General features: G+C 40.9%; 1 protein-coding gene across 1 annotated transcript in view; it reads left to right on the top strand.

The window, feature by feature from the left end:
* The first annotated feature begins 2,188 nt into the window (after positions 1-2,188).
* Positions 2,189-24,148, top strand: part of igsf21a (immunoglobin superfamily, member 21a) — a 398,377-nt gene continuing 376,417 nt past the window's right edge. Inside the window, exon 1 of the mRNA XM_088339077.1 lies at positions 2,189-2,601. Within this exon, the coding sequence (XP_088195203.1) occupies positions 2,544-2,601 (58 nt within the window). The 5' untranslated portion in view covers positions 2,189-2,543. The remainder of the gene's footprint in view (positions 2,602-24,148) is intronic.

The raw sequence follows: 24,148 nt of genomic DNA, 5'->3' as shown, positions 1-24,148 counted from the left end.
TCGGGTAATAATGACAATTTTGCGTCGAAAAAGTTGCATCCCAGCGACGCACGTTGACTCGACACTGTGCGTCCCTATCAAAAATGAAGCGTCCAGGACGTAGTGACGCGAGCAAACCAGAACACTGCTTTTATTAACATGATTGCTTTCTTTGGCATGCTTTCACAACAGACTATTAACCAATTGTGTCCCTGCCATATCGTCTTTTTTTTTGTCAAAGTTTGGAGGTCACCAATGAATTGAAATGAAATGATCTCCATTTCTTTAGCGCTTTTCAAGTCAATGACTTCCAAAAGCGCTTTACAGTGTGCTCCACATTTCCCAATAGCGGCCGTGCAGCCATATAAGGCTAACCTGCTTATTGGGGGTATTAGGGGTTCATTGTCCTCCCAAGGACACTTCGACATGTAACACGGACAAGCCGGGATTCGAACTGGGATCCCTAGTTCCCAAGACGAGCGCTCTACTTCCTGAGCTACTGCCGCCCCAATCACCAATGGTGCCAGAACCCCGCTAACAATGTGACATAATGCAAATGAATATCATTCATCTGCTCACTACACTTTTTGTCATTTGATGAGTTTGCCCTCGACATGGAGCGTCACAGCCAGAAGCAATTGCTATTTGACTAATAGGCCACGTATGCAAATGTCTTCGGATTTTCAGCAGAATGTGAACATCGGTAGGTGGCATTTGAGAACAGGCGTGAGCGCCATTGGCATCCGAGAGTTGGCCACGCTGCCATTCATGCTTGGTTGTGTATTCCAGGACGCGCCGCTTGAGGGCGTATGGATTTTTTTTGAATTCTTGAATTGTGAATTGAATCCCTGGCTTAGTGATGCGCAGAGAGGGGAGGCAGGTGAGGATGTGCCTCCCCTGACATCGGGGAAATCTAAAATTAAAAATATTAAATGGATATATTCAGTGTTAAAGTTCTATCTCGTTTATTTTCCCAATTTTAAGATTTTCTTTTTTAAATTAATATTTTTTTTACATTACTTTATGAACATAATTGATGAAATTAGTAAGTAATGAATTACTGTACTGGGCATCTGCAGATACAGAGTGAAGCATGAACATTTCTTGCTTAATGGCTGAGGGTAATCGTGAGACCAAATATTAATATTTGATGCAAACAATTAGATTTATGATTATTAGCTTGCTAACTGTAAGTCAAGCCATTTAGTATTTTTTTCTACGTTCCATGCCCTTTTTTCAAAATGGAGGATTACCAATTGATGCCTTTATTCAGAAGGAGCGGCGCATAGAACTTTTGTAAGTTAAGGTAAGAAAATACATTTTCTCCATGCTAAGGTTTCTATATTTTCTTTGCCAATCAAAGATGAATAAAATCTAAGTTAATTTACTGTGATCCCTCGTTTACCGCGTGGGTTAAGATCCAAAATCAACTAGTCTGTATTTGTAAATATTTTACACGGTTGGATTTACTACACTCACGATTGTAAGAGGACCATAGTTGCGTATCATTATTGAACATGATGGCTGCAAGAGAACTTAGGTGAGCTATGCGGCTTTATATTTTCCTGGTATCTTGTTTTAGAACGATCTTGATGTTTCTGTGATGAGTCTATTTTGAAACTCAATTCAATTCAAAGTGTTTATCGTCAAATGCACGGTAAAGAACCCCGTTTCCCTGCACAATAAAATTCTTACTTTGCTGTCCACACAGTGGCCAGCAAAAAATAAAATGGAAACTAATAAATGTTTGGCATTTCTTGAATCCCAAGACTTTAACCTTCCGAATGATATTTGGAACGATGCATTTGAGTGATTGGTGACATCGTACAGACACTGTTTCCGTACATGTCTGAGACACACATTTGCTTCTTAGCAAGCTTTCGGAATGTTAAAGGGGTAATACGTTTGACTGAACTATCTGACTGTTTGGTCGGCGTTCCCATTGTAGCGCCTTATAATCCGGTGCGCCTTATGTATGGAAAATATAGGACCAACAACTATTTTTGGGGGGTGCGCCCTAAAACCCGGTGCGCCTTATAGTCGTGAAAATACGGTAATAACAGTAAATTATGATTCTTTTTGTTTTTCCTAAAACGCACCCAAAAGTGGTGTAGTCATAGAAATGACGGAGCGTTTGTCTGAAGGGGAGGAGGGCGACGAGGAGAGGGAGGAGCAGGAGAGCTGGCATGGGAGAGAGGGAGAGAAGGGAGGGCGAGACAGAGAACGGCTCCATGCTCTGCCTCCACAGTCCAAAGATCCCCTTGTGCTGCACAGATCTACTCGACTCATCCGCCTTTTTTTGAAGCGGACTTCCATTTCAAAAGATCTCCCCCCTCTAAGAAACCAGCTCATCCCTTCTAAAAACGGGCGCAGGCTCGCATCCGTGCGCAACTTGTGCGCCCTCCGTCCGCCAGCACTTGGACTTGCAGGATGGCATCTCGTTCGAGTTTGGGGGCACCTTGCAGCCGCTTTGCTGTGGAACATTGGGGACTGCGCGACTGTCTCATCCCGGGGAGCATGTAAACAACACGAGTTTGGGATTTAACGCAACAAAAGGAGCAACGATGAGCGTCTTCTTGTTGTGCTTGCTCCTGTGCGCGGATCTGTTGGATTTCGCTGTGGGTAAGTGGCATCGCACCCCCGCCCACACTCACCTCCTTATCCTTCGACCGAAACACTTGAAAAATGCTGCACAAAAAAACTTCATTCTTGAGTTGGCGCACCGGGTGCATGCAGGATGTGCACGATTCGGTAGAGGTGTGGAGGTCAATGTCTCAAGATCCACTTCACACCCTGGGTCAAGGAATATGAGTAACAATCAATGTGCTTAACTCTTAAATTTTTGAAGGTTATGCAGAAAAAATATGTACTGATTGCTGAAAGCCACACTGGATTCATCAATGCTAGATGTAGGAAGACGAACCACATCGGTGGAGATGACTGCATCAGACTGCATGCAGAGTGACAATCAAAGCGAAGTGGACTAGTGGAGAGGGAGATTTTCACCTGAAACGTGATTGGGAACAACCATCACACATCACATTCAATCCTATCTCATTGAAAGTCTGAATGTTAGCTTTGAGTAGGAAACGTAGCTGGTAGTATGCTCGTTTAGGATGATGTCAAAGCATACCAGCGGGGACACATGTCCAATAAAGAAAAGCAGGTTCCGAAATCAGACATGAAATATTCACACCTTACAGATGGATTTTCCATTTTGAAATCCAAGTGTGACCCATGTGATTTGTATAGATCCATAAGTGTTTTGAGGTGGGGAGAGGGTATTGTGAGATACCCAGAGTGAATCAGACGTTTGACGTGGTGCGTTTGAATAAAAATGAGCTTAGTTGGGGTATGCAGGTGTACTGCATTTATTGGTGAGCAACACTCATTTGATTGTTTTTATTCACCGTACCAGAGACGAATGTTAGAGAATGGATAAAAAAGAAAGTTGTCCTGAGCACGTCACAGGAAACAACGCTTTGGTGTATCCGATGATAAATGGGACTTTGAAGGAGATGACATACTTACATTTCAAATATTATGTCGGTATTGTGTTCATAGTTGCTAATACATTGTTTGAATCATGATCGCATTCATCCTCCAATGATTTTCACTTTCAATGCTTAGTTTGAGCTGAGAGGAAAACAAAACGTTATCCCGATTTTATAATCAAGCACTATGGGTGCGTGTTATACGCAGGGTTGGGTAGGGTTACTTTAACTTGATTACTTTCAATTACTTTTGGATGACTCCAAGACCAAATATGCTAATAAAAGACAAAAGAAACTAAATATGAATAAAATGATGACTCACAACACGTGGTAAGCTTTCTCTCCTGGCTTTGATCTCTTTGATCTCCGGCAAAACGAACATAAAATGCGACAGAAACAAAATGAAAATAAATCCCAACAGCTTGCCAACATCAGTTTTGCCCTTCCATGTGTTTTGTTACTCCCCAAGCCTGCACAAAATGTAGTCATTGTATTCATATTTGGTTTCTTTTGTCTTTTATTAGCATATTTGGTATTGGAGTAATCCAAAAGTCATTGAAAGTAATCCAGTTCAAGTAACCCTACCCAACCCTGGTTATACGCAAATTAATAAAACACACGCATTTTCAAGCCCAGACCCATTTTCATGCCTGGGGCACGGTTTACCTGGGTCGAGGATGCAGAGTATCAATCAATGTACTTAAATCTTAAATTTTTAAAGAATAAACCTGAAAAAAAAATACTAACTGCTCAAAAGTAAGATTGACACCGGCTTTATCAATTCCATAAACAAGAAAACGATCACATCAGGGGAGAAGACTACTTAAGACTGCATGCAGAGTGACAATCAAACAAAAGTGGAGTAGTGGAGATCGCCATGGTCATCTGAAACCAGATACTGAACAACGATCACCTATAACCAGTGTGATGGTTTGCCCGCGTCCCTGCTGGGGACGCATTGAGTCAAATCAACGTGCGTCCCCGGGACGCAACGTTTTTGACACCAAATTGTCATTATTACCTGATTACTTTTTTTTTTAACAAATATTTACCGCACTCCAAACTTTTCGTCAGGCAGATCCACCATTGTTGTTTTGGTCTCGCGCCAATCTCGGCAAACGAGATCCTGTCGCTTCGAGATGACGTCATTGTTGTGGCTGTTGTCGAGAAAGAGAAGTATGCCTCCGAAAAAACAGTTGGTATTAGGTGCAAATCAACAAAAATTGGGTCATTTCTTCAGTGTCGGTAATAAGTCGAAACATAACACAGAAAGTGGTAACAACGGCAATAATTCCGGCATGAACAAACGGCGGAGAAATTCTTCAGAAACCGCGAAGGCAAGGAAAACACGTGTGTTGAAGCGAACGATTCGGACTAAATTATATTCCTGGTGACGCTATGAGGAGGATGATAATGGATTGGACCTTGAGAAGGCATTACAACTATGGCGGGACAGCAAACCACAAAGAATATACGAACTGAAAAATTTGATGTGATAACTGCTTTGTTTTACCAATTAACTGTGATGATTAAAACTGCATGAATATGTAGACTAATATTTCAGCAATATTCCTTTGTATAATTTACAATATTGTGAACTGAAAAATCTGAAGTGATAACTGCTTTGTATTACCAATTAACTGTGATGATTAAAACGGAACGGAAATATAGATTAATATAATTATTTTAGCAATAATATTTTGTATAATGTACAATTTGGTTGTGAACTGGAAAATCTTGAAGTGATAACTGATTTGTATTAGTAATAAACTGTGATGATTAAAACTGAATAGATACATAGATTTATATCATGTATTTGTCGCCGATTTACAATTTCACCCCGGATAAGACTACATTTTGGGGAGCCATAGATCTCTGTTGGGACCCATAGATTTTTGAGCATGCGAGTCCCTGGGACCCATCACTTTTCACAGCTAAAATGAACACTGTATAACATACAGTCCCATCTCATTGACTGAGCTGAGCTTTTAGTGGGAAATGTAGCTCATAGCATCCTAATTTAGGATGAAGTTGATGCATAACAGTGAGAACACTCGGGGAATAAAAATAAGCAGGTTTAGAAATGAAATTATGGATCTCGATGGCTGTGTGGCAGTATGCCCTCCAGTCAATGATATTTGCTTGATATGGCATTAGGTGCACAAAGATGGATACATCATTTATTTTGGAGGGAGAATGGGTCCGTGCTGTACATTTCCACTTGGTGGGATCCGTCACACAGGCTTGTTATACGCAGGGTTGGGTAGGGTTACTTTAACTTGATACTTTCAATGACTTTTGGATTACTCCAAGACCAAATATGCTAATAAAAGACAAAAGAAACTAAATATGAATAAAATGATGACTCACAACACGTGGTAAGCTTTCTCTCCTGGCTTTGATCTCTTTGATCTCCGGCAAAACTAACATCAAATGCAGGGTTGGGTCGGGTTACTTTAACTGGATGACTTTCAATGACTTTTGGATGACTCCGATACCAAATATGCTAATAAAAGACAAAATAAACTAAATATGAATAAAATGATGACTCACAACACGTGGTAAGCTTTCTCTCCTGGCTTTGATCTCTTTGATATCCGGCAAAACAAACATAAAATGCAGGGTTGGGTAGGGTTACTTTAACTTGATTACTTTCAATTACTTTTGGATGACTCCAATACCAAATATGCTAATAAAAGACAAAATAAACTAAATATGAATAAAATGATGACTTACAACACATGGTAAGCTTTCTCTCCTGGCTTTGATCTCTTTGATCTCCGGCAAAACTAACATAAAATGCAGGGTTTGGTAGGGTTACTTTAACTGGATTACTTTCAATGACTTTTGGATGACTCCGATACCAAAAATGCTAATAAAAGACAAAAGAAAATAAATCTGAATAAAATGATGACTCACAACATGTGGTAAGCTTTCTCTCCTGGCTTTGATCTCCGGCAAAACGAACATAAAATGCAGGGTTGGGTAGGGTTACTTTAACTGGATTACTTTCAATGACTTTTGGATTACTCCAATACCAAATATGCTAATAAAAGACAAAAGAAACTAAATATGAATAAAATGATGACTCACAACACGTGGTGAGCTTTCTCTCCTGGCTTTGATCTCTTTGATCTCCCGCAAAACTAACATCAAATGCAGGGTTGGGTAGGGTTACTTTAACTTGATTACTTTCCATTACTTTTGGATTACTCCAAGACCAAATATGCTAATAAAAGACAAAAGAAACTAAATATGAATGAAATGATGACTCACAACACGTGGTAAGCTTTCTCTCCTGGCTTTGATCTCTTTAATCTCCGGCAAAACGAACATAAAATGCGACAGAAACAAAATTAAAATCAATCCAAACAGCTTGCCAACATCATTTTTGCCGTTCCATGTGTTCCGTTACTCCCCAAGCCTGCACAACATTTAGTCATTTTATTCCTATTTAGTTTCTTTTGTATTTCTTTTGGATTTTGGGTATTAGAGTAATAAACTAAAATTATGATTTGCAATTTTATTGAAAACAAAAATTCTTTGGTGACATTGTAAACTAAACAAAGTGTTTTGGCCTTTGGAGTTGAACACGCTAGTTCCGCTCAAACAAAGGCTTGCGTCAAACAAGTGGCTGGCTGCCATAAAAAATGGGGAAATCCAGCAAATTACAGTGGAACCTGGGTTCTCGACCATAATCTGTTCCAGAACCCTGTTCGAAACCCGATTTGTTCGATCACCGAAATCATTTTTCCCATTAAAAATAATGTAAATTGTTTTGATCCGTTCAAATACCCTGAATGTTTACCTTGAATGTTTAACGTAAACATAAAGCTAACCCGGGCTAATAGTATGTTCGCGTTATCGTTCCGTACGAAAGATTACGCTAACATGAACGTGTAAAAATAAAAAAATCAGGTCGTTTACAAGTCATTTAGCACCCGGGTCTCCACAACAAGTGGTGAGCGGTTCATTGGAAAGGGGGCTGCGTCCCAACACCCTGAATATTGGGCTATGTTCTAACACCCTGAATGTTTACTTTGAATGTTTAACGTAAACATGAAGCTAACCCAGGCTAATCTTACGTTCGCGTTATCGTAATCTTCCGTACGAAAGATTACGCTAACATGAACATGTAAAAATAAAAAAAAGGATAAAGAAAAGAATTATGAATAGGATTTCTTACCTTTGTGGTGGTCAGCAGAAGGTGCAGGTGGACGGTGGGGTATTCCTTAGCAAGATCAGACACTCGCACACCTCCTTCATATTTTGCTAGTGTACGCACTCACGCATTACCGGCGTTCGAACTCCGATTTTTTGACCGAACAGCGAAGCAAGAATTTCTCGACATTTTTGGTCGGACTGCCATTTGTTCGAACTCAGAGACGTTCGAAAACCGATGTTCCACTGTAATTTACAAAAATGAATAGGCATTTACGTTTGGTGTGTGCGTCAGGTTACATGAAAGCTGCTTTAAGTCTGTGTGGCGCATTTAAGGATTTTGGTTTGCCCGTCTCACAGTTCTACGACTCACTCATTCAATGGCAGGTCGCCAACCTGCCTGGCTGCATTTTTAATGTTTCCTCAGGAGTTTTTCTTTTTCAACACACCTGCTCCTTCTTTTTTATGCAAACTCTGTAGCCTACATACCTGGAAGCACAGTAGACATTTTTCTTCCCCGAGGATACTGAATCCAAAGGGAGTCAATGGGCAGGTATTCTCAATTTTTTTGGAGTCCGTGCGCAGGTGATGTTGTTGTTCCTGTGATTTTGATGCACGAGATTCTCAAGGCAGTGGTTAAAGTCAAGTCAAGTCATTTTTATTTGTGACGCCCTCAATCACAAAGAGTCTCAAAGGGCTTCACAGGTTATTACACAGACTATTTTTTTCAGACTATTATGACACCATCCCCTGATCCTGAACCAACATGAGGGCAAGGAAAAACTCAAAAACCTCAACATGAAGAAAATGAAGAAACCCTGAGAAGGGACCGCACATGTTGCATCCCCCTTTCAGGATTACCAGACAGCAAAGGATGTTGCAATCACAAATAATACAGAGATATTGTCCACGAAAAGTATCGGTTATTCATATGATTTTGTATAATACTAAGAGAACCTTGAAATCACATCTTAGGCTAACAGGGAGCCAATGCAGGTTAGCCAAAATCGTCGTGATGTGATCGGACTTTTTTGTCCTAGTTAAAAGCCTCACTGCAGCATTTTGTACCAGCTGAAGACTCTTGATTCTGGACTTCGGGAGACCGGAGAGTAATGCATTACAGTCATCGAGACGGGAGGTAACAAACGCATGAATTGTAATCTCCGCATCCGACTGAGACAGCATAGGACGAATTTTTGCAATGTTGTGAAGATGGGAGAAAGCGGTTCTAGTAATTTTCTTCACATATGTTCGAAAGGACAGATCGGGGTCAAATATGACACCTCAATTTTTAACTGAGTCACAGCAGTTTTTGAGAATAAGTCACAGCATTTAGATGGAACAATAACTAACATTTCGGTCTTTTCAGAGTTAAAACCATACAACAGAAACATATTTTTTTTAAAAAAGATAATACAGCAATATTTCATTCAGCTAGAGGGAGTAGATGGTTTTAAGTATTTGGGTTCCTAGCTGGCAGCAGGTGGTGGTTTGGAGGAGGATGAGAAGAAGAGTCATGGCTGAAGAGCAATGGGTGTGCTGAATGGATTGTTCTAATGTAGCAATATGCGAATGGATGCAAAGCGAGGTTTGTATGAAGTTGTGGTGGTACCAACAGTGATGTAAGGCCCTGAGGCCTGGGCTTTGAGAGCAAATAGGTATACTATGTCAAAGGTTTTTGAAAGTAGATGTTTTTGAGTATGTGTGGAGTGACACGACTGGATAGGTTAAGGGAAGAGAAAGCAAGGAGAATAACTGGTGTGGTGAGAGAGCAAATACAAATATTGTATAACAAGGTAAACAAGACAAATAGAATATGCACAATATATAGAAAATAAAGTTGGTGAAAAAAAAACCTTGACACAGTCAGATCGAATTTGAAAATGATAATGTATGAATAACCTCACTACCCCTTAAGTCAAGTCATTTTTATTTGTGACGCCCTTAATCACAAAGAGTCTTAAAGAGCTGCACAGGTCATTGCAAACCACAGGCTATTATTACAGACTATTATTACACCATCCCCTGATCTAAAACCTACATGAGGTTAAGGACAAACTCAAATACCTCAACATGAGGAAAATTAAGAAACCTTGAGAAGATGACCAAGCTGCAATGGATGTTGCAATAACAAATAATACACAGATATTGGCAACAAAAAATCTAGATTATTCATATACTACAGAGTAGAAGTGTGTTTTAAGCTTAGATTTATACGTTTCCACTGAGGTTGCAGATCCAATCTCATGGGGAAGAGCATTCCACAGCACCGGGTCCCTGAATGGAGAATGCTCTCGAACCTGCGGATCTCTTCTTGGCTCTTGGGATCACTAGTAGCATTTTCAGAGTGAAGGCTCCGTACCGGAACATAGGGGGAAATTAAATCTGAGAGATATGAGTAAGCAAGTCTATGCATGATTTTGTATAATACCAAGAGAACCTTGAAATCACATCTTAGGCTAACAGGGAGCCAATGCAGGTTAGCCAAAATCGGGGTGTTGTGATCGGACTTTTTTGTACTAGTTAAAAGCCTCGCTGCGGCATTTTGCACATTATCATAGTGATAGTTGTAATGGGAACACAGTATTGATCCCAAGACAATAGTATCAATCCTCATTAGCTCAGTATTGATAGCATCAGTATTTGGATGGATCCACAAATCCTTATTATTATCTTTTCGACCACTAAAAATTTAAGGACAAACCCTATACTGTAAAATACTTGTCATTGTCCACTAAAAACCATAAAGAATCAACACAGAATCAACCGCAACTGTAATTGATCAAACTCTTTTGAGACCAGATCCGTTTTCAAATTCCCGACACATCCGTTTACTCACAGTTGTTTGCTGTTTTGATGTTTCTTGAGGGTCAAATTGGAAATCACGGATGGCTTTGCAGGGGCTCTCCAGCGTTCAATATGTCAATTTCTCCGGTAGGAAACCTGTGAAGACGCGAGTGATTCATGGACGCCCGCGGCTCGGCGGTGCACGAGAGGGAGCAAAGGCTCAAGCGTCTGGTTCTATCCCGCGGAAAAGCTGCCGCGGCTGAATGAAGTAAAGCAAAGGCCGAGCCGTGCTCTAGGCGTTGTTTTTACTCGGCTACCGCCGACTTTTCCTCAACTACGGCTCAGGAGGCCTGCCGCTCTACGCCGAAGGGATTCCCCCATTAAATTGATTTCCCTCAGCGGGATGGGGCGCCATTGCATTGTCATGATTTGTGACCGGTCGAATTTGTTCTCAGTATCTTGTTTGCGGGGCCACCAACTGGAAAGATACAAAGAATGGTGGAAGATGGATTCAGGAAACTGCTTTTGTGCATTTTTCTAAATGAATGGAATGAAATGATCTGCATTTCTATACCGCTTTTCATGTCAATGACTTCCCAAAGCGCTTTACAATGTGCTCCACATTTCCCAATAGCGGCCTTGCAGCCATGTAAGGCGCTAACTTGCTTATTGGGGGTATTAGGGGTTCAGTGTCTTACCCAAGGACACTTTGACATGTAACAAGGACGATCCGGGATTCGAACTGGGATCCCTTGATCCCAAGACGAGCGCTCTACCTCCTGGGCTACTGCCGCCCCGAATCATAAGCTTTTTTGGTACAAACATATACGTTTTCGGGGTCTGTTCACCTTTTTCATGGCCAAATTCAAGCACTTTTAGAACAGAATAAAATAGAATAGAATATACCTTTATTGTCATTGTTACAACATGGGTTGAATATAGTGTGACAACCAAATTGGAAGTGGCACTCCAGGTCCACGTTTTAGAATAGAATAGAATGGAATAGAATATACCTTTAGGGCTGAAACTAATGGCAATTTTAACAGTCGACTATTCACCAACGATAGAAAGAACCATAAAAGTAAAACACATTTTTATTGTTTTGGGGGGAGGGAGATAACACATATTTTTTTAAAACAAAATTCAACGAAACTGCCAAACCCGCTCCCAAGACAAAATCTAATTCTGCAGCACGTTTTATTTCACTGTGTGACATTGGATGATTTGATCGAATCTATAAAATAATAATAATGTCTTGCCTGAGTCCCATATTGTCATAAATAGAATAGAATAGAATAGAATGTACCTTGGTTGTCATTGTTACAAAATGGGTTAACATATTGTGACAACAAAATTGGGCACGACACTCCAGTTTCACACATTCACAGTGAGGTAAAGAAACCAAAAAAGATAAGGGAGAGAGAAGATAAGGTTATAAAAAAGGAGGATAAGGTTATAGTTATAATTTACACAATATTGACACAAAGAAATGACGGCATGTAGGATGTTACATACAGTTGGTATCGTAAACAGTGAGGATAAGGAAAACAAAGAAGATAAAGGAACAAAGAAGATGTTTGTACTGTCCTTGTTGCAGGCTTTGTTTTCCTCCGGAGGGGGGTGGATGAGGGGGTGAGGGACAGACAGAGATGGCAGGATCCAACTAGATGTTTGATCTGACTGTACACACGGTCCAGTGTTTTTCCCCTGGTTGCTCAGTCCACGTATTGAATGGATTTGGGAAGTACAGTCCTTAAGCATGCCTGATTAAAGTCGCCGGCGACGATAAAAGCTCCGTCGGGGTGTGCAAGCTGCTGTTTATTGATAGCAGCAGGCAGGAGATTTAGCGCTATGCTAACGTTAGCATCTGGTGGAAAGTAAACAGCAACCACAATGACCAAAGTTAGCTCTCTCGGTAGATAGAAGGGTCTACACGATACTGCTAGAAACTCTATATCGAGTGAGCAGTGTGTGTCAACGATTCGGCTGTTATTGCAGCGCATAGTCCCCCACCCCTGTTTTTACCGGAGTCTCCGTCTCGGTCGTGCCGGTGAAGCGTGCGTCCTGCTCGTTGTCTGTCTGTGCCCTGCGACTGGCTGGCAAGCAGTTAAGGGTGTCCCAAAAATTAAACATCAATTTTAAAAAAAGGATAGTGTCTTTGACCTGTTTCACTCATTAAATATAAATGAATATTCCTCAGGTTTGCAAAGATTAGTCAACGTTGTTGAAAAAAAGTGTAAACACGAGTATTTAACAATGAATTCCATTGTCGACTATTTTCACCAGACATGTTTTTCCCAAAAAGTGAGGAACCTTTACATAAATATTATCTGATTTTAAATTAAATTGAGATTAAAATGATTGATCCATGGCTGGCAACCAGTCCAGGGTGTCCCCTGCCCACTGCCCGATGATTGCTGGGATGGGCTCCAGCACCCCCGCGACCCTACTGAGGATAAGCGGTGCAGCTGATGAGATGAGATGAGATGATTCATCCAAATATAGTAACTCCCTGGATGAATAGAACACATACAGAAAAACAAAATAATAATCATATAGTGATTATGATTGGGCAAGTACTGTTACCAGGTATTGGTAACAGTACTTTTCATTTTTATAACTAGTTTTGACTGCCTTCTAGGAGCTATTACTAATCAGAAACCCGAAATTCAATAAATGCAACATTAAATGGACATTATGTATTATTTTAAAAAAATGCATCTATTAAAAAAAAGAAAGAATGATAAGTGAAAATACATGGACTTTTTAAAAATATGTGTACCTCAAGAAATTTGTATTTGTTTTAAATAGTATGGGCTTCACCTAGAAAAAGCTGACAGGATTGGCCACCATTTTGCTCCTAAGGGTACCTCCCAAACCAAAATCCTTGTAAAAATCTGGGCAAAAATAATAAGATAAATTGTGTAGTTTGGTCACTTTGAGTCTCTGTAGTTTGTATTATCCTTGTGATTTGTACAATTCATTTTTGGTTGCAGTTCACAATTGATGATTTCATGCTGCAGGAAATTCTGTGCTAATGTCATCAGTGTTCTGGTTTGCCCGCTTCCCTGCGTCCTAGACGCATTATTTTTGCTGGGGACGCATAGTGTCAAATCAACGTGCGTCCCCGGGATGCAACTTTTTTGACACGAAATTGTCATTATCATTTTTGAACAAAGATTTACCGCAATCCAAACTTTTCGTCAGGCAGATCCGCCATTGTTGATTTGGTCTCGCAGTCCGAGTTTTCGTCTGCACGCCGATCTCCAGTTCGAGTTGTGTAGAGAAAGTCCGTTTCTTTATAGAGAACCGGATTTTTCGGCTCAACTCATTCAAGAGAGCCGGCTCTCCAACGGCTCACTCGCTTTGATGCATTATATTACGAATGATGATGTTGTATAAAGAAGTGAAGAAAAAAAGGAAGTATAAAAGGAGAAAATGAAAAAAGACAGGTTTGAGGTGATCCCTTTTAATCAGTTTATTACCAACAATAATTTAATGCAGAAAATGAATTCATAATTTAAAAGAGAAAATGTATTATTCTACTTAATTCTATTTGCATGTATTTTTTCCTTCTACAGTAAACGTCCAAGCGACTTCATTTTTTATTTTTTTTTATAATAAACCTCATTCATGTCGAGCATCTCAATGTCTCACAACAAAATGTTCATGAACAATATACAGTGGAACCTCGGTTTTCGAACGCATCTCAGTTCGAACAAATCGGTTCTCGACCCAAACATTTCGAGAAATTCTTGCTTCGCTTTTCCTTCAAAAAATTGGAGTTCGAACCCGGTACGCTAGGGGCGACGTTGAGCGGCGTACGAGTGTAGATTGCCCCCACCCCTCGTGAAGAACTGTTGTCACGGCAACGCGCACTCCTTTTCTGTTTTCGTTTTTCAAAAGCGGTGAAGGGAGTGTTTTAACCCCTAATTATGCCTCGGAAGAAGGTTGGTGCAAGCAGCAAAGTTGCTACAGGTGAAAAAAGAGGAGTAGTGCGTACAACTATTGCATTTAAGAAAGAAATGAGATGAGATAATAGCAACATATGAAAAAGGTGTGCGAGTTTCCCTTCTTTCAGGAATACAGCATGGCTTCTGCCGACCGGTAAGAAATCCTATTCATAATTATTTTCTTTATCCTTTAACCGCTCACCACTTGTTGTGGAGACCCGGGTGCTAAATGACGTGTAAACGACCTGATTTTTTTCTTTTTACACGTTCATGTTAGCGTCATCTTTCGTACGGAAGATGACGCTAACGTGAACGTACGATGAGCCTGGGTTAGCTTTACGTTAAATATTCAAGATAAACATTCAGGGTGTTGGAACGGATTAAAACAATTTTACATTACTTTTAATGGGAAAAAACACGGCTTCGGTGATCGTACGAATCGGTTTTCGTACAAAGAAATGGAACGGATTATGGTCGAGAACCCAGGTTCCACTGTAAATGATATAAGGAAACATATGTACAATCTAACATGTTAAACTACATAAATTAACATGTTTGGAAAAAAAAGAAGTTTTTTTGTATTTTGAAAGGGAAAACACGACAGTTTGTAAGGGCATGGAGCACACTCAATTTTGGGGAGCCATAGATCTCTGTTGGGACCCATAGATTTTTGAGCATGCCAGTCCCCGGTACCCATCACTTTTCAGAGGTAATTGAACACTGTGTCATAGGTATGCGGTGTAGATATCAAAAACCACTCGAGATTTGAGAATCTCTACTGGTATCCATGGAAAAAATGTCTTATGGAACCACCCTAGTAATAATGATCTGGATACCGTGCCGAATCTGGCTACAATGATAGCCGGCGTACCGTGACGGTCTGCTCCCGACACACTGACAAGATAGCGTTTGACGGAAAGGGGTTGTACTGGTGATGCTACTATCGAGCAAAACCACCTCCAGGCTTTGCTTCAGCGCTCTTCGGATTCTTTCAACCTGTCGCTTTAGGCGTCTTTAGCTCGACTTCTGCATTCGTGCCAAAATTTTTCATCGCTTGGCCAACTGATGCGTCGACGACCTGGATTTGCTTTTGACGCGCTGAAATTTGAACAAATCCGGACGGATTTTTCATTCATTTCCCAAATGATGCTGTATCTCTTGGATATCTTTTTGGAGTGGTTGCAGAGGTGAAAAAGCTTGTACCGTAAATTCCGGACTATAAGCCGCTACTTTTTTCCCAAATTTTCAACCCTGCGGCTTATTCAGTGATGCGGCCGATTTAAGTCATTTTTCTAACGGCCGCCAGCGGCGCTCGAGTACAAAAGGTAAGATTTAGATTGCAACTTCTTAGTTTGTGCACAAATAAATTTAGCGTAGACATATCCTCATCATGCAAATTGCAAAAAGAAAGGGACATGGCGCAACTTTCAAGCTAAACGCAATCGAGCAGTCCGACATAGAAGGAAACAGAGCTACCGCACGCAAACTTTACTTTGTGAGAATGATGCTAGCGTGTTCTTGAGTAAGGGAGCGTGGGACGACGTCTTTATGACAAAGTCTCTTTCCCATAATGAAGAATGACGACTTTGATGACCTCATTTATAAGGAGGAAGATGAGGACGGTTTACCGTGCTTACTTCAAGTACGGTATGTTTTCTTAACAGAGCTGTTTACTGTGTCGCGAGCGTGTTGCTAGTAGCGTTTTGCTACCCTTCACAGGCACGGTTTGGTATGAAAGTTATAATATTATTATTAAAGCTTTGAAAACTCTCTCGGTGTACCGTCTTTCTTTGTAAATATGTGTAACCATGTATAATATGTATTTGCAACTGTATAATTTTGTAATGTATTTATTTTAGAAACTTATTCTAATATGTTTTGTATGAGCAAATGTGAAAGAAGGGGCGGGGCAAACGCGGGCTGACGGGAAGTGGACACGGCGGACAATAGTGGATATATATTTTTCCCACCCTTACCTTTGAAAATATACACTTTTTTCCTTGGATCACTTTCAACGGGACCCGGACTCCGCAGGTCTGCATCAAACTTTAAGTACCAGTATCATTTTCCGTTCATTTTGCCGGCTGTGTACTTTAATGAAGGACATTCAGTTTCAATTGCGGGACTTAAAATCGTGTTTGGGTTAATTTTGTGTTTGTGTTACATTTTTTTAATGTGGGCACATGCGGCCTATATAAAGGTGCGGCTTGTGTATGTACAAAACCGTTTTTCCTCTTAAAATGTGGTGGGTGTGGCTTATAATCAGGTGCACTCTATAATTCGGAATGTACGGTACACCACACGTGTCAAACTCATTCCCCGAGGACCAGATATGTCCCAAAACCTTTTTTATGTGACCTGCGAGAGACTAAAATGTCTGAGCATCAAACACACAATGATTCAAAAAAGTGCTTTGACCACAATGTCTGTAAACTACAATACCTGGAAAGTGAGATATCAGCGCCATTATGCTGATGTGCCCTTCGGTGACACCCCCGAGCTACACGTTAAAAGATAACAGGACATTAGCATACGTAGCAGCTGTCAGGCTTCCGGAAAACAATCATGCTTTTGACATTTGCTGCACGGAAAAGTGGATTTATGCCCTCTGCGGGGAGCTGGAAAACTTTAGTTACCTGCCGTTACGTTTTTTTTTTCCAAGATGCAATTGCCTCAGGTTCAATGTTCCCTGTAATTTTCCTTACGGGTCTGAGCGTTCTCACAAAGTCGGTGAACGCTTGAAACAAACGGGGGGAAACCATAATCCCAAGTGTGGCAAGAGATTTCATTATCAAACATGTCCAAAACTTGACATCAAGTTACATTTTGCTGAGTTTCCGGCAATGCAAAATGATTTTTCTTTTTTTGAATGAATTGACTCTTGTACTATTTGAAAGGCCTACAAACGTCGTTTGTTCTTACAATTCTTTCACATTTCTTTTTATTTCCTGACATATTTTGTCTTATAATACTAACATTTTTGGGGGCTTATTGAGTCGGTTGTAAGATACAGAACTGTACTTAATCCCGTTTTTTAGTGGAAGTACAATGTTGGCAACAAGAATCACTTGATATCATTGGAAATGATTCAAATGCAACACAAACTTTTTCTTCTTTTTTCTGTGTTTTTTTTTTTCAATTTTTTAAAAATTCCTTTAAAGAAATCTCATTGTGTTTATTTTTTCCGAGCTGTTACTTTTTTTTCTTTTTGTTCTCTATTTACTTTTTTCATACATTTCTTTCTTTTCTTTTTTTCTGGCTTTTTCTAATTTTTTCCTTCTTTTTTTCTCTTCCTTTTGTTTCTTTTTTTTCTCAGCTTTTCACTACTTTTTCATTTTGGTATTTTTTTCTTTTTTGTTCCATTTCCCCCTTCCTTTAAGTCATTTTGAACATAATTTTACATAATATTTGGTCACGTTGGGATTAAAGAAGAAAACAACCTGAAGAGCCGTTTAGGACACAAAAGAGCCGGTTCCTTTTAGTGAGCCAAGCCAAAGAAGCCGGCTGTCGACAAACTCTACTAACTTTACTCAACTTCGTGCTACTTCGACCCGACTTCAAAATATCGCATTTAGGACACAACGGCAGGGGAACCCGTGTATTTTGACCTTCATGCACTGTAACTTTGACTTAAGTTGCTTCTTAATTAGTAATTTTGAGCCCTGATTTTTGTGCGCTGGCTAGATTTTCTTGTGCGCTGAGAATGTGCGAGCAGTGCGCAATTGCGCACGCGCGCAGCTTAGAGGGAACACTGCTCAGGTTGGCCTACTGGGTGGGTTTTTTTTTCCCCGTTTTGATGGGACTGTCTCCAAGGGCCACAACTCAAAGAACGCGATAGAATAGGTATGAGTCGCACTGCTTCACTGCTGCAGCATCAACATTTTGAAGAAGATCACTATGCAAAAATGTGTTAAGTGGATTTTTTTCTCCCCTTATAATTTTGCGAGCATGCTTAGAAAGATCGAGCAAGGAACTTAGTTATCAGCAGAGACAACTTGATGCTCGGGGCAAGAGAGTTCAATCAGTGAACCATCTTCAATTTCTCCGCCCCTTCAAAGTACTTCATTGGCAGATGTGAGGATTCCTTGTTTGTGTGTTGGGCTTGCGTGGTCTTTGAAGCAACTCTTAGTCCTTGCACAGCATGAGAGCCACTTCCAACACTTGCAATTGTATATGATTTTCAGTCGGGCAATTTCTGCTGTGACTATTTTTAAAAAAAATCGAGTTCATGTAGTTTTAAGTAGCAAATGACCCGCCTGCATTCTTTAGAAGACAATACAGTACCCTGTTCGAAAAGCGATTTGTTCCAGAACCGAAATCATTTTTCCCATTAAAAATAACGTAAATTGTTTTAATCCGTTCCAACACCCTGAATGTTTACCTTGAATGTTTAACGTAAACATGAAGCTAACCCAGGCTAATCGTACGTTCGCGTTATCGTAATCTTCCGTATGAAAGATTACGCTAATATGAACGTGTAAAAATAAAAAAATGGGGTCGTTTACAAGTCATTTAGCACCCGGGTCTCCACAACAAGTGGTGAGCGGTTCATCGGAAAGGGGGCTCCGTTCCAACACCCTGAATGTTGGGCTCCGTTCCAACACCCTAAATGTTTACCTTGAATGTTTAACGTAAACATAAAGCTAACCCAGGCTAATCGTACGTTCGTGTTATCGTAATCTTCCGTACGAAAGATTGCACTAACATGAACGTGTAAAAAAAAAAAAAGGATAAAGAAAATAATTATGAATAGAATTTCTTACCTTTGTGGTGGTCAGCAGAAGGCGCAGGTGGACGGTGGGGGGAGAGGGATGGAGGAGGAAGGAAAGTTGTACGCACTACTTTTCTTTTTTCACCTGTAGCAACTTTGCTGCTTGCACTGACTTTCTTCGGAGGCATAATAAGGAGCTAAAACACCCGTACGCCGCTCAGCATGGCACCCTAGCGTACGCACTCACGCATTACCGGCGTTCAAACTCCGATTTTTTGACCGAACAGCGAAGCAAGAATTTCTCGAAATTTTTGGTCGGACTCCCATTTGAGAAGCGTTCGAAAACATAGGTGTCACTGTACTATGTTGTTGGCTCAATGAACTGTGTTTAGTTGACAAAGTGTGATTGAGTGTGATTTAAAGGTTACTATTCCATTTTCGTCCCCCTAGGACAGGGATATCAAACTCATTTTCGCTCGGGAGCCACCTTGTAGAAAAAAAAAATATCACAAGGGCCGCTCAGGAAAATAATGGAGGGTTGGGGTCTATCCGGAGGCTCAAAATTAAAATATGATTCAGGGAAGGCTTTCTTTCCTCAACAAATCTTTCCTTTACTAGGAGCTAATTTCTTTTAGAGATTATTAACTGTGCATCTGTAAAAAAAAAAGAAAGAAAAACAATAATTGACTTAATTTCCAGTAAAGTTTATTTAACTCAGGGAAACACATGCAGACTGAAAAGTGACAAAGCAGCATACGAACACTAATGATTCAAATTATTGAAGTACTTAGCTTTTTCTCTCATCTCATCTTATTAGCCACACCGCTTATCCTCAGTAGGGTCGCGGGAGTGCTGGAGCCCATCCCAGCAATCATCGGGCAGTGGGCAGGGGACACCCTGAACTGGTTGCCACCCAATCGCAGGGCACACAGGGACAGACAACTCGCTCATTCACACCTAGGGACAATTTGGACCGGCCAATTCACCTGAAATGCATGGGGAGAACATACAAACTCCGCACAGTAAGGCCGGGAGCGGGATTTGAACCCACGCAGGAGGTTCCCAAGACATGAACTTTGCCGCACATGCGCTAACCACTGCGCCGCCGTGCTGCCCTACTTAGCTTTTTACTTATTATTTTTTTCATTAGAATGTTTATCTTAATTTGGGAACATTGTGGTGAGATTTCATATCTATCAGAGAAACTTCTACAAAAACAGCCAGGGTTTTTTTTATTTTTTTTATTGTGTATTGCTCATATAGGCTTAAACAACCTGCCTGTGACTTGTGTTTTAAGTAAATTCACATTGTGATGGATATCCTTAATGTTCCTTGGTTGATTAATGGTTCCCAGCAAATACAGCCAACAGTGGGTGCTTTGGGAGTGGCACTTGGCTTTGACGACATCCAGTGGACATATTTAAAGCTCATTTTTGGACATGTTGCAGCTCCTTTTTCTTCTGTGCTTCTCTCAGCACGACTTTGACACATGTGCCCTAGCACCAGGGTTGGGTAGGCTTACTTTAACTGGATTACTTTCAATGACTTTTGGATTACTCCAATACCAAATATGCTAAAGACAAAATAAACTAAATATGAATAAAATGATGACTCGCAACACGTGGTAAGCTTTCTCTCCTGGCTTTGATCTCTTTGATCTCCGGCAAAACGAACATAAGATGCAGGGTTGGGTTGGGTTCCTTTAACTGGATTACTTTCAATGACTTTTGGATTACTCCGATACCAAATATGCTATTAAAATACAAAAGAAACTAAATATGAATAAAATGATGACTCCCAACACGTGGTAAGCTTTTCTCTCTCTCGTGGCTTCGATTGCTTTGATCTCCGGCAAAACGAACATCAAATGCGACAGAAACAAAATGAAAATAAGTCCAAACATCATTTTTGCCATTCCGTGTATTCCGTTACTCCCCAAGCCTGCACAAAATTGAGTCATTTTATTCATATTAAACTGAATTTCACATGGCCAAGGGCAGCACGGCGACGCAGTGGTTAGCGCGTGTGCGGCACAGTTCTAAGGTCTCGGGAACCTCCTGTGTGGGTTTAAATCCAGCTACTAGACTTCCTGTGCGAAGTTTGTACGTTCTCCCCGTGCTTGTGTGGGTTTTCTCCGCTCACTCCGGTTCCCTCCCACATTCCAAAAACATGCATTTCAGGTGAATTGGCCGGTCCAAATTGTCCCTAGGTGTGAATGAGCGAGCAAGTTGTCTGTCCCCGTGTGCCCTGCGATTGATTGGCAACCAGTTCAGGGTGTCCCCTGCCCACTGCCCGAAGATTGCTGGGATGGGCTCCAGCACCCCCGTGACCCTACTGAGGATAAGCGGTGCATCTAATGAGATGAGATGAGAAGTGTGTAAGATTTACATTTCATATTTGCCACGGTACTATTTCCTGAATATTTTGTCTCCGGAGAAGTGCATAAAGTCTGACTGCCAGTCAAGGCGATTTAAAGTCAACACAAATTACAATTGACAACACCTAGAGATTTATGATGTCTTCTTTCTCCACTCTGGAAAATTGCCTTCACACGGTTTGCACTGTGATCAATATCTGGCCAAGAATGCGGTGTTCATACATAGTCACCTCTGCCTTTTCATCCAAATTCGTTTTATTATCATCGTGGGTCGAAGCCGTCGGTAAAGGCGGCATGGCGGCGGCTTCGGATTAAATATAAAACACGGGAGGGACGGGGGTAGGAGGCGGCAAATGTGATAGAATAGAAAAAGGAAGGGGAGGGTGTTAATCTGCACACTTGACGTCACCGGATAGGCCGATGCTCTGCAGATGGGCGAGTATGTGAGGATTGTGACGGTTCTGCCCGCATCTGACAGATTATTTGCAGTTTACGCATGCTGACTTGCTCCATTTGAGCCGTTGGGGGATTTCATTTTTTTGCCCTGGGGACAACATGCCTGCATTAGAAAATAATCGTACAACTCATAGAAGTCGTAAATCTATCATCTCGAAAGAATGATCTGCTGAAGTGTCATGACAAGACATTCCCGATTTCCTACCTCTTATATCATTTATCAAACCGTTGATTCCCACCATGGAAATCAAATCAAATTACCACATTTTACCATCGGGGCGGCAGTAGCACCAGGAGGTAGAGCAGTCGTCTTGGGATCAAGAGATCGCAGTTCGAATCCCGGCTCCTCCGTATTACATGTCGAAGTGTCCTTGGTTAAGACACTGAACCCCTAATACCCCCGATAAGCAGGTTAGCACATTACATGGCTCCAATACCAAATATGCTAATAAAAGACAAAATAAACTAATTATGAATAAAATGATGACTCACAACACGCGGTAAGCTTTCTCTCCTGGCTTTGATCTCTTTGATCTCCGGCAAAACGAACATCAAATGCGACAGAAACAAAATGAAAATCAATCCAAACAGCTTGCAAACATCATTTTTGCCGCTCCGTGTGTTCCGTTTCACCCCAAGCCTGCACAAAATTTTGTGATTTTATTCATATTTAGTTTATTTTGTATTTTATGGGCATTTTTGGTATTGGAGTAATCCAAGAGTAATTGAAAATAATCCAGTTAAAGTAAACCTACCCAACCCTGTATTTGAACGTGCGCTTTACAATCTAGTTCACCTTGTGTATGGATACAATTGGAAATGCATACTGGAATATTACAATATTAGCGCTGTTATTGATCAGTTTACATCAGGATTGCCTTTTTTTATTTTACTCTTTGCAGCCTCCATGAACAGTGTTCACTGTCTTGTACCACGGACAGACTGAAGAGATCTTTTCTTCCTCATGCCATGAGGCTCTTTAACTCCACTCGGCAGGGTAAAGGCCCACATTAAACCACACCCGATACATTGCATATTACCGAATTTTATTGCAATATGTATTCTGTGTAGCACTATCTAGATACTCTATATAACACGCTACAGTGGGTATTACAGCGTCACATTGGGTATTTGTATATTGTATTTTTTTTTGCTTTATTATTGTATTGTCCTCAGCGCAGGGATGCTGCTGGAAATGTGAATTTCCCTGTGGGGATGAATAAAGTATCTATCTATCTCTCTATCTATCTATCTATCTATCTAAAAAGTAAGCTGGACTTGGAATGATTGGACTTGACAGCTCTGGAAAAAAAAAAAAAAAACACTCTCTCAATCTGTTTGTTGTGGCCTGGTCGTTCCTGTACCACTTTCTTGATGGAACCGGTACAGAGTCGGAGGCCCGAGTGGCTGGGTTTCAATGGCCTTTGCTCTCCACTTCACTTGGCCAGCATATTTTGATTGTAAGTCAGGGTAGGGCGGCTCATGGTGCCCAGCACAGTACTTAATACCCATGCCAGTTGTTTCCTCTCATGTGCCATGCAGCTGCCATACCACGGTTACGTTGAGGCAGAGGATGCTCTCCATTGTTGCTCTGTAAAAGTTAAGGAAGGAGTAGAAGAGAGGCGCTGCCAGCTAGGTTGGATTCCCTGAGGAAGAAGGTTCTTTGCTGATCCCTCTTCACAGGGCGGCAAATGTTGGTAGAACAGGAGAGGTCTGAAGTTATGAGGCGGCCTAATCAATCACTTCTCTATCCAAGAGTCTTTATGGACCTCCTGAAGTCCACGATGACCTTTTTGATTTTCTTAATATTAATCGCCAGGTTGTTTGCTGAACACCACAGTGAGAGCTGGTGTGTCTCCTCTGTATTGGGTCTCATTGTTTCCCGAGATGAGACTTGCCACTGTAGTGTCGCCCACAAATTTCACAACTATTTTTTGAGGATGTATGGCAGAAGAGTCGTTTAAAAAAAAACTGTGAAGAGGGCAGGGCAGAGCACAAATCACTTTAATGTTCCTGGCTGCAGACCAGGAAGGAGCTGTTTTCCCTATTCTCACCACCTTGAGCCTGTTGGTAAAAAAGTATCTAAACTAGTGGCATTCCCAGTGGATTTCTATGGCTGAATAATACTGCATAACAATGGTGGCAATGGACATCGAACCCATATAGCGGCAACGAGAGTGCAAAAAATCCTAACCACAATTCCACTAGGAACATAGATGGATAATGAAAA

The sequence above is a fragment of the Urocampus carinirostris genome, chromosome 6 (assembly GCF_059441175.1).
Source record: "Urocampus carinirostris isolate Australia breed hairy pipefish chromosome 6, RoL_Ucar_1.0, whole genome shotgun sequence".
In the NCBI taxonomy this organism is placed as follows: Eukaryota; Metazoa; Chordata; class Actinopteri; order Syngnathiformes; family Syngnathidae; genus Urocampus; species Urocampus carinirostris.
The sequence above is the reverse complement of the archived record's forward strand: the minus strand, read 5'-3'. Positions and strand labels throughout refer to the sequence as shown.